General features: G+C 37.9%; 1 protein-coding gene across 2 annotated transcripts in view; it reads right to left on the bottom strand.

Annotated features, from left to right (window-relative positions):
- The window catches only part of rpn2 (ribophorin II), a 42,059-nt gene extending 30,753 nt beyond the window's left edge, over positions 1–11,306 (bottom strand). For both annotated transcript variants that reach the window (XM_056244085.1, XM_056244086.1), the window contains exons 1-6: positions 11,199–11,306; positions 7,392–7,579; positions 6,950–7,045; positions 3,012–3,187; positions 2,511–2,586; positions 1,868–2,002 (exon numbers count right to left, since the gene is read on the bottom strand). In XM_056244085.1, coding sequence (XP_056100060.1) covers positions 1,868–2,002; positions 2,511–2,586; positions 3,012–3,187; positions 6,950–7,045; positions 7,392–7,579; positions 11,199–11,211 — 684 coding nt within the window. In that variant the 5' untranslated portion in view covers positions 11,212–11,306. The remainder of the gene's footprint in view (positions 1–1,867; positions 2,003–2,510; positions 2,587–3,011; positions 3,188–6,949; positions 7,046–7,391; positions 7,580–11,198) is intronic.
- Positions 11,307–13,274: the final 1,968 nt, after the last annotated feature.

Raw genomic sequence — 13,274 nt, 5'->3', positions numbered from 1 at the left:
AATTTCCCTGTCCGCCCTTCCGGTTCTCAGTGAGGAGGAGGATGCGAGTCTCCTTTGCCCCGTCAGGGCATTGAGAGCTTATGTGTCACGCTCGTCTGTTTTCAGACAGACGGAGCAGCTTTTTGTTTTGTTTGGCAGGCGTTCCAAGGGACTCGCCGCCTCAAAACAGAGCCTATCCAGATGGATAGTGGATGCCATTGCGCTCGCTTACTCTGCGAAGGGCCTACAGTGCCCCTTGGGTGTCAGGGCGCACTCCACGAGAGGCGTGGCCTCTTCGTGGGCGTGGTCGAGCGGGGTTTCCCTGCAAGATATCTGTACGGCCGCGGGCTGGGCCTCGCCGTCTACATTTTTAAAATACTATAACCTGGAGGTACCCGCCTTACAAGCTAAGCTTTTGGCGGTCTAAAATTCAGTGCTATCTGCCCCGCTATGCGGCCCAGATGCTGAGTTTACTGCAGCCCCATGAGTGTTGACACACGTATGGCCACCCAGATCAGGCTGAAAGCTTTCACCCTGGCTGCGCGTTTTATTGTCATATAATAGCCCCGCTGGGTGCTTTTTTATAGGGAATGACGCTTCCAGCCTCTCTTCCTCCACTCTATGTGAGTTTATGGTGATTATGCATTACATGAGCCCTGGGCTTCGGCCCCCGGGACTTTGGTGTTGGATCCCTGTACGCACGGCGTGTTGCATTGTGTTCCCCTAGCGCAAGCTATTACGCAGTACGAGAGATACTCTCGTAAGAGAACGTACTCGGTTACTAACGTAACCTCGGTTCTCTCTAGAGAGGGAACGAGTACTGCGTATCTTGCCGTGCTTGGAATACGCTCTGGTTCGCTTCAGTGATAAAAACCAGCTTGTATCAGCCTAACGAGCATATTTATAGGGTGAGACCACGCCCCTTCTGGCGGGACGTGACGATATGGGCGCGAATTGCCCCCATTGGTCATTACGTCACGCAGAGTCTCTCTCGATAGGCTGCTGCATTTGCTGCAGAACAACCAATAGGCGCGCGAGCTGTTTCGAGTTTTTCCCCTAGCGTAAGCTATTACGCAGTACTCGTTCCCTCTCTAGAGAGAACCGAGGTTACGTCAGTAACCGAGTACGTTTTCTAATTTTCAGCACTCCAGTCTTCAGTGTCACATGATCCTTCAGAAATCATTCTAATATGCGGATTTGATGCTAAAAAGAAAAATTATTATTATTATTATCAATGTTGAAAACAGTTGTGTACAATTTTTTTCAGGATTCTTTGATGAATAGAAAGTTAAAAAGAATAGCATTTATTTGAAATAGAATCTTTTGTAACATTATTACGGTAATATCTTTAAAGTACTTTTCATCAATTTAATTCATCCTTGATGAATAAAAGTTTTTTTTTTTTTTTTTTTTTTTTTTAAATAAAATAAAGATTCTTATTGACCCCAAGCTTTTGAACGGTAGTGTTTAATGTTACAAAAGCTTTCGATTTCAGATAAATGCTGTTCTTTTGAACTTTCTATTCATCAAAGAATCCTGAAATAAAAATGTAAATAACTGTTTTCAACATTGATAATAATGAGAAATGTTTCTTGAGCATCAAATCATCATATTAGAATGATTTCTGAAGAATCATGTGACACTGAAGACTGGAGTTATGATGCTGAAAATTCAGCTTTGATCACAGGAATAAATTACACTTTACTATACATTCACATAGTAAACAGCTGTTTTAAATTGTAATAATATTTCACAATATTACGGGGTTTTTTTATCAAATAAATGCAGCCTTGGTGAGTAGAAGAGACTTCTTTTAAAAACATTAAAAATTACCGATCCAAACCTTTTGACTGGTAGTGTAGTTCTATATTTATTTTGAACTCCAAACCTCTTTCAGGGGGGGCTCCATGTCCACATGATCAGACAGGGCGTACGCAGCAGAAACAAACAGTGCTGTGGCCTCCAACCCCTCCTCAAACTGAAGATACTCTCCTCCTAGATCATCTAAACGGGCAGCCAGATCCTACAATAAAGAAAGGAGTTTGTGGAACAAAGCATGTGACAAAAATAAAAGTTTGAAAAACAGCGCAACAAATTAGATTGGTGTTTGGTTGGCTGTTAAAAACATTGCTGGGTCATATTTAATCCCAAAATGTACAAATTCTAAAAAAAAAAAATTAAGCCTAGTATTCAAGGACCACTAAGATTTATTATATTTTGCACTTGTTGTTGCAATTGTAATAATGAAGCATATTTAATCTCTAATTTATTTATTTTTTGTACGAGTATGAAATGTGACATGTTTTGTCAGATTCACCCATAGTAACAATCATAACATTAATTGTTATTAATGTAATTACTTAATTTCTCTAAATTAACTTACGCAAAGTCCCCTTTTTATACTAACTGAATTACAATATAAATAAAGGCAGTTACTCGTGTTATTTTAGTATTTCTATTGTTTATTCTCCAGCTTACAGCTAATTGTTCCATAGTTAATAAATCAGAAAAGATGTGCTAAACTCTCACACCTCAATCTCCTCGAGGATATCTCCAAGTTCAGCTTGCTGAGAGAGACGAGACGCAGTCTGCAGTGCCAGAACGATTCTGTCAGGAAAAGAGAAAATCAGAGATATGTCTCAAAAGTTAACGAATAAAGATTCCACAAAGAAAGACTTAAGAAAAAAAAAATGGTAACACTTTACAATAAGGTTCATTTATTAAACATTAGTTAATTTATTAACTAACATGAACTAACCATGAGCAATAAATTTGTTACTGTTTTTGTTAATCTTTGTTAGCGTTAGTTAATACAAATCCAGCTGTTCATTGTTTGTTCATGTTAGTTCACAGTGCCTTAACTAATGTTAACAAGATTTTAATAAAGTATTAGTAAATGTTGAAATTAACATTAACAAAGATTAACAAATGCTGAAGAAGTATTGTTCATTCTTAGTTAATGTTAACTAATGTAGTTAACTAATGAACCTTATTGTAAAGTGTTACCAAAATATGTTAAGAAATGTACTTACGCTAAGACATTATCCTCTTTGGAGATGCGAGCTTTCAGGGCACTGACCACTTCCTGTGAGGCCAGAGGTAACCCAAGGGAGCTGAGAGCACTCACAGACTGATGGATCTGAGATGCAGTGGAGTCCTCACTAACTGTAGCCAACAGCAAATCACGCGTTTCATTGGACAAAGAAATCTGTCAGGATCAAAATACAGCAATAATTATTACAGGACCGTACAGGAAGAGCATTTCACTTGTATTTACAAACGTGCATGCGTGACACAAAAACAAACCTCATTGATTCTTGTACATTAAGCAAACTAACACGGTTGGGCTTTATGTTTATCATATTTGATGAGCTTTATGTAGACAGCTGTCAGTTACATCTCTGCAGTTGCGTGTTGGGGTGGCAGAAAAACAGTGGTAACAAATGGTGGAACCGGGCGAGATCCACGGAATAAGATTTTTTTTTTTAATTGTGCCTTTGGATGTCAGAATTGAAAAAAAGAAAAAAGAATTCTATGGTTGCAAACCATTAAATGGACAAACTGGATTTCGATTACCCTACTATTAAAGCATGAATTTGATGCAAACAATAGATCTACATAATATTTACATAGGCAGTTCTTAGGGGGCATAATGTGTTAGCCATACATTGTAGCCATACAATCTGACTAATACAATTTTGGTCGACTAAGCCTCTTCTAGTCGACTAACGTTTAGTCGACTATTAGGGAACAGCCCTAAAAATGTCAAATTAATATTTAGTGTTCAATTATTTACTTATGTGGCAAGTAGCTGCATAATAAGCAGAATAATTTCGCAGTGAGGTCTTGTATCACCCTGAAGAGGTTTCTTTTGCAGAACTGCTGACTGTACACTATCCCTTAGCCTTGCCACGAGCCCCCAGTTTGGAAACTACTGTGTTAAGGGAATATAGTGAGCATTGATGCTCCCTGGGTTTTGTGGCGCATTGTTGGATTTTTTAGGGACCAAATGTTCTAGGATTTTACAATTGAGACTGACTCCCTGCACAAACTAATTTAAGTCGTGTTAATTTCGTTAATGAAATCTATGACGAAAAATGTTTGTTGACAAGCTATTTTTACCATGACTAAGACACACTGCGCGGCAGCAGCGGGAAAACGTAGTGGTCGTGGTCAACCTGTCATTTCGATCCAGGGTGACCAATAGAAAAGGGCCTTTCATCCTGGTTGATAGAGACTGCCCACTGAGACACAGCTTCATTCGTCGCAAGCAAAACTTTTCAACTTGCAAGCAAAAGATTTAGACCCGCAAAAAAAGACAGCAAAATTTGTGTTTGTGATGAAAAAGTGTTCGAAATGTACAAAGAAAAATAAAGGTTTTGAAAGATTTACACGCACTGCATATCATTTTGTTATCAACTTCTTTATTTTTGAGCCTTAAAGGTGCATTGCGCAACATTTCATGTTAAAAATACCTGTTTTTCTAACCCATACATGCTTGCTTAATTGCCTGATGGGCTGAATGAGCCCTTCTCTGATCACTGCGATTGCCTCTATAATCCTGTACAGTAAAATAAATAAGAGGGATTCGGGACGGAATTTTAGACTGGGTGTGACGTCATGCGCGTTCACGCTCAACTGGCTATGTCTGGCAGGTTTGTGTATTCGCCGGCGCCGCCATTCTCCGTATCAGCGAAGACACCTCGAGCGACAAAACTTTAGTCAACTTTCGACAAAAGTAGAAGATGGATTCAAAGAGACTGGCTTCATTCCAAACCCCAACGCAAACTCCACGTAAGACAAAGAAAAGAAAACTTTTGTCTAGTGCCACCAAAAGGGCCAAATTGGAGTCAGACAGGCGTCGGAATAAGACGAGAGTCAACATCGGGAAGGCTTTCAACAAATGGAGAAGTTTTCTACTACCCCCGTTTTCCCCTCACACATAAGTGTGTAATTTACTCAAATGCCTTTCCTTTCATATATTTAAAATGACTTGCAGATTTATAACTTTATTACCTCTGAAGACATTATGACTGTAAACAAAAGATTTGTGCGGCTGATGCTCCTTTGGTTATGAATAGGGTTGGGTACCGAAACTCGGTGCCAATAGGGAACCGGTTCCGACGTAAACGGTAGTAACCAGACCGAGTAAGAACGACAATTTCGGTGCCTGATTTCGGTGCCTGACTTAATTAGGCGCACACACACACACGCACAGTCTCTTCTGTCTCGCATGCGTGCTCTTGCTCGCAAGGTTTGGCTGCATTTCACGTGTAAAATTACGCGTCAGAACGCCCTCTGGGTGTGCCGATAGTCTGAATCCATATAGAATCAAGCCAATTAATTGGCTGATGGCGCGGGTGCCGCCTCGACGCACTTACGTCGTCATATTATGTTGGCGCGCCATCTGCTCCTCAGATTTCTTTGCCGAAAAAGGAAGCTGGTCGGCAGCGCAAGGAGCTTGGCAGCGTCTCGTTCTCAATTGAGAGAACATAGGTTACACCAGTAACCAGAGATGTTCTCTTTCATAGGTTCACTCAACGCTGCGTAGCTAAGAAGCAGTGGATTTGTAGGCTGCTGTATCACGTGCCGTTTGAACTGACGCGCTACAGCGATCTGTCACATTTCAAAGAGCCAAAACCTTATTTATTGTGTGAATCTCGTAAAAATATTGACAGACTCTGACAGCTGTGGATTTGTTCCATATCAAAAGTAACCTTGTCTGTCGGTGTCAGTGTCCTCTTTGTCCGCGATTTTTCTCTGCGTGAGAAAATGGATGTGTGGCGTGCGTGAGAGCGTGTGAAAAGGGTCAATTGCGTGAGTCTCACGGTCAATGCGTGAGAGTTGGCAGCTCTGCCTGCTAGTAATCTCTATTAATCTCCAGTATTATTACATTGTTTGATACAATATTGTTTTATTTTATATTATGTAAATGTGAATTTTTATTTTATATTGGTTTTATTGTTATTTGTATTTATATTGTTTAAAGATTTAAGTTAATATTGTGTCCAGTTTGGCCCTGTAAATAAAAGGGTATTATATTTTGATAAAGTGTGTGCGGTTTCGTTTTCTTAAGTACCGTTTCAAGAACCGTTTAAGCACCGGAACCGTTTAAAAAATACCGAGTAGGTACTGGTACCGGATAAAACCCAACCGATACCCAACCCTAGTTATGAACAGCTTGTGCAAGCGTGCGTGTGGTCCATGAGCGTGCACACCTATGGTTGCAGTTTCGCTTGTCGCCAGAGGGGTGCATAGTTCTGCAAAAACTCAGAGACTAGCGCAATGCACCTTTAAGAAGACTTTTTTGCAATCTTTTATTTTTTTTAAATTACAAAATAATTAGCTTTACTCTCAAACAGAGTATGTTTGATTGAATAAAAAAGACACAAAGGAAACTCCATAGAAGAAGCGCAGTGAAAACACAGACAAAGAAGTAAGCTGGAGTTCAGCGATCTTCAAGATATTTTGCTTAACGAAAGTGTTATTCAGTCGATCTGTGTTCTGTCACGAGACGCTTGCGCTGTTAGCTGCAACTAAATCTGCGATCAAAGTGCAGGCTGATATCCAACTTAGGAAAAGGGATATGTAGAATTGCACATGTGCTACTGCTAAGAGTGCAATGTCAATACAGCCTGTTACCTTGATTTAAATTTCTCATAAGCTTAATTGAATTGGTCTAAAGCGAGAAAAATTATAAAGACTATTTTTTGTTTAAAGACTACATAAAAAATAGCTACCAAAATTTATGTTGGTAACAGTAGTTTGACAAAGTAATGACAAAAAAAAAAAAAAAATATGCTATTACTTTTCATCAACTAAAACTAAAGGAGACAAAAATGACTCAAATGTGACTAAGACTAATAAGCAGTTTTGTCTGAAGAGTAAATAAAAAATGGCTGTCAAAATTAACTGGGAGCTGGAGCTTAACTGTGATTAAGACAAAAAGGAGAGACACTATGTATTTTACCTCACATCCAGAGAGAGCTTGGCTGGCTTCTGCCGCATAAAACAGCGACTCGACACTAGAGGGGTCTAAGTTTGACTTGATAAACCGGCATGTCTCCTGAGGTAGAGAGGAAAGACAAAATTAGAGACAGTGATAAACAACTAACATTAACCCCTGGTTTCACAGACAGGGCTTAAGCTAGTCCCGGACTAAAATGCATGTCTGAGCTGTTTTAACTCAAAACAACTTGCACTGAGATATCTTAAAATATGTCAGTGCCATTGTTTTGTCTCAAGATGCACACCAGTAATGTTTTTTTTTCTAAGGCACGTTATAAAAGCTACTAAGATGTTCTAATTGAACTAAGGCCTAGACCTAGCTTAGCCTAAGCCCTGTCTGAGGAACCGGGCATATGTATAAGAAAAATGGACATTTCACCAATATGAAAGATGTTTTTTCTTACATCTGCATCCGCAACAAAGATTCCCAACTTGTGAAGTCCAACAACAGAGTAATAAGCAGACTTGAGGTCAGTGAGGGGTTGGCTCAATACAGCCTGGAGTCTGGCCACATCGGTGGGGGTCAGATGATGGGACGGCGTCAGGGTCCGGGTCTCAAAAACCAGGGACAGGACCAGCAAGCTGAAGAAACCTTCAAATGCGTACAAGTAAAAATGGAATGCAGTTCATTTGATGATGACACATCAGCATTTTAGGGAGACAAGCAAGGAAAGTGTTTGGATGCTAGGAAAGCATAAGGTGCATGCTGTGGGTGTGGAAAGAGCTGGGTTGTTTAAAGTGGAAATTATGTAAATTGGATGTCTGAAAGCACAACTTTTTTTATACTTTTATAGAGATTGCCCTCAAAAAGAGCAATTTCTAACCGATTAAATATTTTACAGCTGAGCCTAACTTGAAAAGTGTATATTCACTAAAGAAAGAAATGTCCATGAATTTTCCAGGCCTAGAAATCACAATATTAAAATCCATCCATCCAGTAACTTGCACTCTGCAAGTGAACGCCGTCTTGTGGTACCATCTCAAAGAGGCACAAAATCTCTTTCTCAGACCTTTTCCTGGTCTGCTGAAGACGCATCTTTTTCGGCAACACCTGATCCATTAATACTAACACTTTATCATCTATTCTATATCTATTATCTTCAAGATCTTCAATCTTTAAACTAGGGATGCACCGATCCACATTTTTTCACTTCCGATCCGATCCCGATACCTGAATTTGGATATCGGCCGATACCGATACTTTTCCGATACCAGAGCTGTGTTTGCTTTAATATTATTATTATCATTATTGTTGATTTTATATGATGCTGAAATAAACTCCTCTCTACAGGCAAGTATGATATGTACGTATGTATGCATGTCAATATATATATATATATATATATATATATATATATATATATATATATATATATATATATATATATATATATTAAACAATAGATAAACAAAAGATAGACAATTAAACAAAGATACACATTATACAGGCCTACACAGTGCTTTAATTTCAGGAAGGTCTACTAACATTATTCAGGTATGGTCTAAAAATAATTATAATAAAGTAATCAAAAGTAAAATAGCACTGCAAAGTTTATCATAGATAGATTTATGCTTATTAAAGCTAAAGTTATTCATTCAAGAGCTGTGAGTGATTTTCTCTTTGCCTTTTGTTGTTTGATTCTCAGTAATGGAGCAATCGTCAGCATGTTTATTAGACTGCTTCCCCTTTAAGAACGAGTGCACCATATTTTCTCCCAACTATTTCCATAACTACGTCCATTTTAGACAAACTGTTTAAGTGAATCTCCAAGCCGGTCATTTTGACATTTTTGTGTAGGCTACATTTGATCGTTTAGACGTGCATATGTAGCCCAAAGTATAATGTGCTTGTCTCGTTGCGGTCTGTTTCGGAGCGCGCGACGCGGGAACAGCTTCTCTTGCGCAGATTTTTGTGCTTTTAATAGCTTTTTTTATTATTAAAAGCGTCCCGCAATTTAGCAACAATAGAGACTGCATTTTACAACAATCACCGATCATGCTGATGGGCTGTCGTGTTGTGCGCGCTGTGGCACCGCGTGAGAGATCTCTCTCTTTCTCTTCTGGACTGCGAATAGCAAACATGCATCACAGACAAATGGTTTAATTAATACGGCTTTGCAAACATTGCATTTTGCTGTCTTGCTCTGCTGTGGTGTTTCCAGTGTGAAGTATTTCCACCATAGGATTTCCACACAACATGTTGGCAGCTCAACGCTATCCTGCTAGCTGGCTGCAAACAGCGGAATGGATTTCCTGAGGGGGGGTCTCTGTGTCTCATTGAGCCGCACCTCCGTTCAGGATATCCATTCCACAGTTTGCAGCCAGCTAGCAGACTAGCCGGCGGGCCACGGGAATCACTTTTGGAGTCGTTTCAGCAGACTACGTTAAAGCGCAGACATGGCTCATGGATATCGGATATATCCGCAGGTTGGATCGGGAAAATCCGATACGTGAATTACGCTGGTATCGGTCCCGATACCGATACTGGATCGGATCGGCCCCATCCCTACTTTAAACTGGGAAGGGTCATAGGCTAGCACTTGCATATTGTTGTCCTATTGTTAGTTTTACTGCTTCTATTCTCATTTGTAAGTCGCTTTGGATAAAATTGTCTGCTAAATGAATACATGTAAATGTAAAATTCCCAGCTAGAACCCAAGAATAAGTGCCCTTATTTAGCTTTTTATTACCCAACAACAAAAGTGAATACTTCAGAACTTTAAGGGGCGTTTTCCCGGACAGGGTTTTAATTAAGACAGGAATAGGCCATAATCTAGAATAGTTAATCGTGGCTTAAAAAATGTCTTTCTGAAACACAGATTAAGTACAGATTACTAACAACACATGGACTATGGAGTCCTGAACTAAAATAAACCAGATTAATTTAAAACCAACTGTGCTAATCTGAATTAACATGATAGAAGTTGCCTATAAAATATGGAATGGACAAAGAAAAGCTTAAAATTGGATGAAACTGAGAAGCCAATCAAAGAAAAAACAAATGACAGCAAAAAAAGACTGCAATCAAAAAAAAAAAACTGTACTGAACATGAGAAAACTCTTTTAAAGCAAATAGCACAGAAAAATTGCACACATCAGCTGTGGAATCTACAAATCCCCTTAATGGACATAGTGAAAGAAAAATAATATAAGTATAAATAAAAAATATATATTTGTCAATGCTTTTGTTCTCTCACAAATGTTTTGCACTCCCCCGAGAAAATTTGCGTTCCCTCAAAAAACGTTTATAAAAATAATTTGAGCAAACAGCTTCCAACTCTACCCACTCCAACCAGGATTCTAACCAGGGTCTCCGACTCTCCAGCATGGAAGGCAGACATGCTAACAAGGACACTACTCTCTAGCATCAGTTGTTATTGAGGCCAAGGATTTGAAGTTTACAGGCACAGCTCTTACTTTCTTGCCTCTGTTACATACACACACACACACACACACACACACACACACACACACACACACACACACACACACACACACACACACACACATATATACATACATACATGTATATATGTGTGTATGCATCTACATACATATTGATTTTCACTGACATAGTACAAGTAATACATGTGTCTTCTTTGAAACACAACATTAATCTAAAGTTAAACTGCCTCCTGGTAGGTTTAATTTAAGCCTCAATTTAGTCCTGGAGTAGCTCTAGTCTTCCTCCAGGAAATTAGCTTATTGAACTCAGGACTAGACCAAGTCTAGGAGAACTATTTAAAACCATGACAGACAAAATATTTCTGTTAATCTGGTTTAAAAAGCCATCTTATTCCAGGACTAGACTTAATCTCTGTCCGGGAAACCGCCCCTAAATATTAAACACCAGAAATGACATGTGTCCACTATAAATGCTACTATATAGTACTAGGTATGTTGTTGCTACTGTTAACGAGACTATACATTTCTAATAAAACGTATACAGACTCTGGATAAATACTACGCACAACCATATTTTAAAAATTATCTAATATCATGTATTATGTATTAATATCAGAATAAATTACAGTGCTGATTGACTGGGTGGCGAAAGCTGCATGCAAGAACAACTATTCGAATAAATTTTGATAAAATGCATTCATAAAACTGCCTACTCATATCAGTAACGTATGACTGTTTACTCATAATTTGTTTTAATAAACATACATATTAGATATAGCATAAAAACGTGCAAAAATGTCACTTACAGAGATGAGCCATGTCGCCTAATGCAGCGTCACCAAAAGCTCAAAGAACTTCCGGGACACGCGGATGAAATCTATTTTACGGGTGTAGGGTGAACTATGCGTTCATGTGATCTAATAAAAATATCAAACATTAAAAAAAATAAACAAGCCAATATTATATGCTATATATATACGATATAAAACATGTATTTTATAAAAAATTATCTTCGCACATATTTAAAATGTATGAAACGGGCATTACAGTGAGGCGTAAACACCCCTACAGACTAGATATGGTGTAAGCCAAGTCATGCCAAAATGAATGAAACGTGAGAGATGTTAATACATGTACTTCTAAAGATCTTTTTATAATAGTGTACGTCAAAATGAACATCTTTTAGAAATGATCACGATGATACAGTTTCTGTGAAAATTAAAAGAGACTCTCGCGCACTGAAGGACCGAAAGTGTGCTGTGCTTTGTGTCTGTTTGTGATTGGCCACTCCAGTACTAGTTCTCATTCCAGCCAACCATTGGCTGGAATGATACATTGTGGCCTTGTGCTTATAGGCTTGTTTGAGATGCGCTTTGCCTTGCCTGAAATGTAGTCGAGAGTAGGCGGCTGCGGTGAGGGGAGGGGTGAAAAAAACGCAGGCAAGATGGACAGTTCTCTCTCTTTTTTATTTCTTTAAACAACAAAACAATACAACATAGGCTTACATTTTAGAGCCAGGAGAGCAAAGGAAACACACACATATATATATATATATATAAAAAAAAAATAATAATAATAATAATAATAATAATAATAAATCACAAAAATAAAAGACCTTTGTATCAATCAACAGTACACAAATGAACAGTCTTAATAGCTTTTCCATTAGCACTAGATTGAATAGTAGAAAAGTAATTTTCGAATTCCTTAAGGAATACTGAGAAAAGGGGCTTTTTGTTAGAAAATGTACACTTATGGATGTGAAATTTGACAAAAAAAAAGAACAGATTAATTACAAAAGCCTCCGTCCTTAATCATACTTATCATACCGTTATCATACTTTGAATATCCAAAAAATACATTTTCAAAATGCAAAACAAAATTAAAGAGTAGGCTACCTTTTCCTTAATAAACATAGACACCTCATACCATAACTTTTTCACATGACTATGGCAGAAAATGTGGGGTACTGTTTCCAAGTGCAAAGAGTAAAAAGAGCAGCTAACATCATGTCTTTCTTAAACTTAGGAAATGTTTATCTTGAAAGAGATTTCTTTGACCTTGTTTGTAACAAAAAACGTACGAGGTAATAACCAAACACTTTCCCAATCAAGGTCATTAACAAATTTAGTCCAATAAGCAATAGAGCAAGATTTGGTGACAACCTCCTTTAAAAATAGAGAACAAATAGATTTGTTATTGTTTTTGGACTGTAAAAAACTAATTTTACCACATACTGTGTCAGTTGGGTTAATTATGGGCATATCAACTGATGACAAAGCATCTCAACATAAGGAAATTATACCAGAGCAAATTCCTTGGGAGTCACATGAAAATTAAAGTGCAAAAGAAACTTTGAATTTTGAAGGTATTATTTAAAGTAGAGAAATCTAGAAAATCAAGGCCACCACTTTTAAGCTAATTTAAAACAACAGATTTACGAATGTAGCACAATTCTTCCATTGAAAATTAAATAAAATCTGATCAATAGTTTTGATAGTTTTATTGTTTAAATGTATAGATGAAGCAACATAGGTTAGTCTAGAAATTACTTCTGCCTTTGACAGAAGGACTCTACCTCTAAGGGACAAGTCCCTTAATAACCAGAGATTACATTTGCTTTTAACTTTAATCTTGCTCACTTTTTGAGACAACAACTCCCAAATAATTAATAGCTTCTTTAACAGGGATACCATGTACAAGGGGGAGCTTTTCAAGGCTAATATTTCACATTTTGTAATTGTAACACAGGTTAAATAAAGGTCATTTAATTTATACACAATTTAGTGATCTGTTCCCTTAATAAAAGTCGATAAGAGATGGAAAAAATGAGTAATATAAAAATAAATAAATGAATAAATATGCAAATTCATTCTAGATAA

Source organism: Rhinichthys klamathensis, unplaced genomic scaffold (genome assembly GCF_029890125.1).
Source record: "Rhinichthys klamathensis goyatoka isolate OS25496 unplaced genomic scaffold, OSU_Roscu_1.1 h1tg000907l_1, whole genome shotgun sequence".
Taxonomy (NCBI): domain Eukaryota; kingdom Metazoa; phylum Chordata; class Actinopteri; order Cypriniformes; family Leuciscidae; genus Rhinichthys; species Rhinichthys klamathensis.
Note: the sequence above shows the minus strand (reverse complement) of the source record. Positions and strands in the feature narration are given on the sequence as shown.